The 2,307-nt window shown below is 52.4% G+C and overlaps 1 protein-coding gene across 1 annotated transcript; it reads left to right on the top strand.

Moving 5' to 3' along the window:
* Positions 1 to 1,431: 1,431 nt before the first annotated feature.
* On the top strand, positions 1,432 to 2,307 carry LOC117865000 (uncharacterized). Its single transcript, XM_034749066.2, has one exon. The coding sequence runs from the start codon at positions 1,499 to 1,501 to the stop codon at positions 2,069 to 2,071; it is 573 nt and encodes a 190-aa protein (XP_034604957.1). The 5' UTR covers positions 1,432 to 1,498; the 3' UTR covers positions 2,072 to 2,307.

Below are 2,307 nucleotides of genomic sequence, written 5' to 3'. Positions count from 1 at the left end.
ACCAACGGTTCCGTGCATTTCTTTTATTTTCAGAGTATATACGCGCAGACATAGATGCTCATCCTTCTTATTATAACTGCACACATGCACATGCCCTTGTCAACCGAAAATTTAAGCATATGCTTTAAGTCGAAGACTCGAACACAAGTGGATATTCAACTACAGGAATCCCAACCAACTAAGCTTGCTCATTGTACTTCGATGAGTAACTAAGCTAGAGGATAGTGCGTGAAAGTTTTGACAAGAGCTTAATGCTTAGCATGACCATGGCTATCCATGCGAAAAGAGAGAGAGTAATGCTTGCAACAAAGCACATGCACCATGCTCACACCACATTTCAGTTTGTGTTTTTTTTTGTCCACGTCAGAAAACAATGCATAGCATAGCGTATACGCAAACGACAAAACTCTTGGCTGTGACCACTGTTATACAAAAGTACCAAAATCGCATTTAGGAAAAGAAGTGCAAACTACTGCGCGTAGACAGGCTACAAAAAGTAGCCATGAATTTGATTAGGACGATGCAGCTGCTGCATCCACAAGCTAGGTTGTTGTCCAGGCCTTTCTCCTGGACCACACAAATCAGCAGCTGCCTAAACCATGGATTTTTTTTTTTTTGGAACTGACAGGCACCTCGCCCTGCCCCATTTTATAGAAAACAAGGCATAACAGCTGTTTTTGTTTAGGCGTTTACATTCGCCGACAGAAGCCAGAGCAGTGTACTACCTAGTAGCCTACAGCACCAGACATAGCACAGCCCGCACAGCAGCTCAGAGAAGTCTAAAATACAGAAAACTGGGGAAAAGATTAACTACTCTCTTGATCCCGTATTCATGTTGTTCCTCTTAGGAGTTCAGCGTCGTAGTCTCCGTATTCATGTTGTTCCTCTTTGGAGTTCAGCGTCGTAGTCTCCGGCCGGGGGGTCACATGTTCCGCCATGCCGCGCCCAGCTTGAACTTCTTCAGGGAGCCTCGATTGCCAGTCCTGAGGACTTCCTCCAAAGAGTTGCACCATTTGTTTATATCTTCCAGTAGGGTCCCCTTGAACATCGGTTTCCAAAACATCATACATTTCCACATCCTTCGTAGCACTGTCTTTATATCCACCCATACCTGTCCATGAAAGATCATGTCGTTACGCGTTAGCCAAAGACCCCAGCAAACTCCCGCAGAGATGCTGTTGATTATATCATATTTTTTGCCACATAACCATTTGCTAGCCATGTCTGAGTAAGTTTTAATCAAGATATTAGTGAAAGCGTTAACAAACTCCCAGATCTTTTTGGCAACTACACACTCAAAGAACCTAAACCATGGATGCCCCTAACTAAACTAGCTGCAGCGTCTTTCAGGTAGTCACAAGGGCATTCCGGTAAAACCACATCTGATCTGCTCACTAGCTCTCTCAGAGGATACATATAAACACACCGTGATACACACAGCAATGTTACAAACAAACACCACATACAGCACCTACCATCTCCCTTCTTGGTTTCTTTCATGGAGGAGCAAGGCCAGAGGGAGATCCAGCTCCAGCTGATGCTGCTCCCCGCGCCGGCAGGCCGAGGAGCCCTCCGCGACGTGCCAACGGCGCCGGCCACCGCCGCCGACAACCCGCAGCTGGACCTCAACCTGTCCATGAGCATCGGGCCGAGGCACCCAGCGGCGGCGCGAACGCCGCCACCGCCGCCGCGGTCGTCATCACTGGCGAACGAGAACAGGAGAACGCCGGCGGCGGCGGCCGGCGCGAGGCCGCAGCAGAAGCACCAGCAGCAGCACGCTTTGGCAGCGGCGGACGCGCGCGCGGTGAAGCAGCAGGCGGCGGAGCAGGCCCGGATGGCGTGCGCGGAGCGCGCCTACGCGGAGCGCGTCCGGGAGCTGGCGCGGCGGGAGCTGGAGCTCGCGGAGCGGGAGTTCGCGCGCGCCCGGGCGATTTGGGAGCGCGCCCGCGAGGAGGTGGAGCGGGTGGAGCGCATGAAGCAGATCGCGGCGAGGCGGCTCGTCGGCTCGGCGTCGTCCGCGGCGGCGCTCGAGATCACCTGCCACGCCTGCATGCAGCGCTTCCACCCCTAGTAGTCCTAGGACGCCGTGTAACTGCGTGAGCCGCCGCAGGAAGGCGATCGCTGTAGTATGTGGTGAGCAGCCCCGGATGGCGATATCGATGGATGCCGCCATTGCTGTAACTCTCTTTCTTCATAGCTTTCAGCTCTTGTGAATTAATGCCATGCCGCTATGTTCAGCTTGCCATGATCGTCGTCTGGTTCATGTTCCATGGACTCGGCAACGAGGAGAACTACTTCTCTTTTTAA

The sequence above is a fragment of the Setaria viridis genome, chromosome 7, assembly GCF_005286985.2.
Source record: "Setaria viridis chromosome 7, Setaria_viridis_v4.0, whole genome shotgun sequence".
NCBI lineage: Eukaryota > Viridiplantae > Streptophyta > Magnoliopsida > Poales > Poaceae > Setaria > Setaria viridis.
This window is presented reverse-complemented; position numbering and strand designations above follow the sequence as displayed.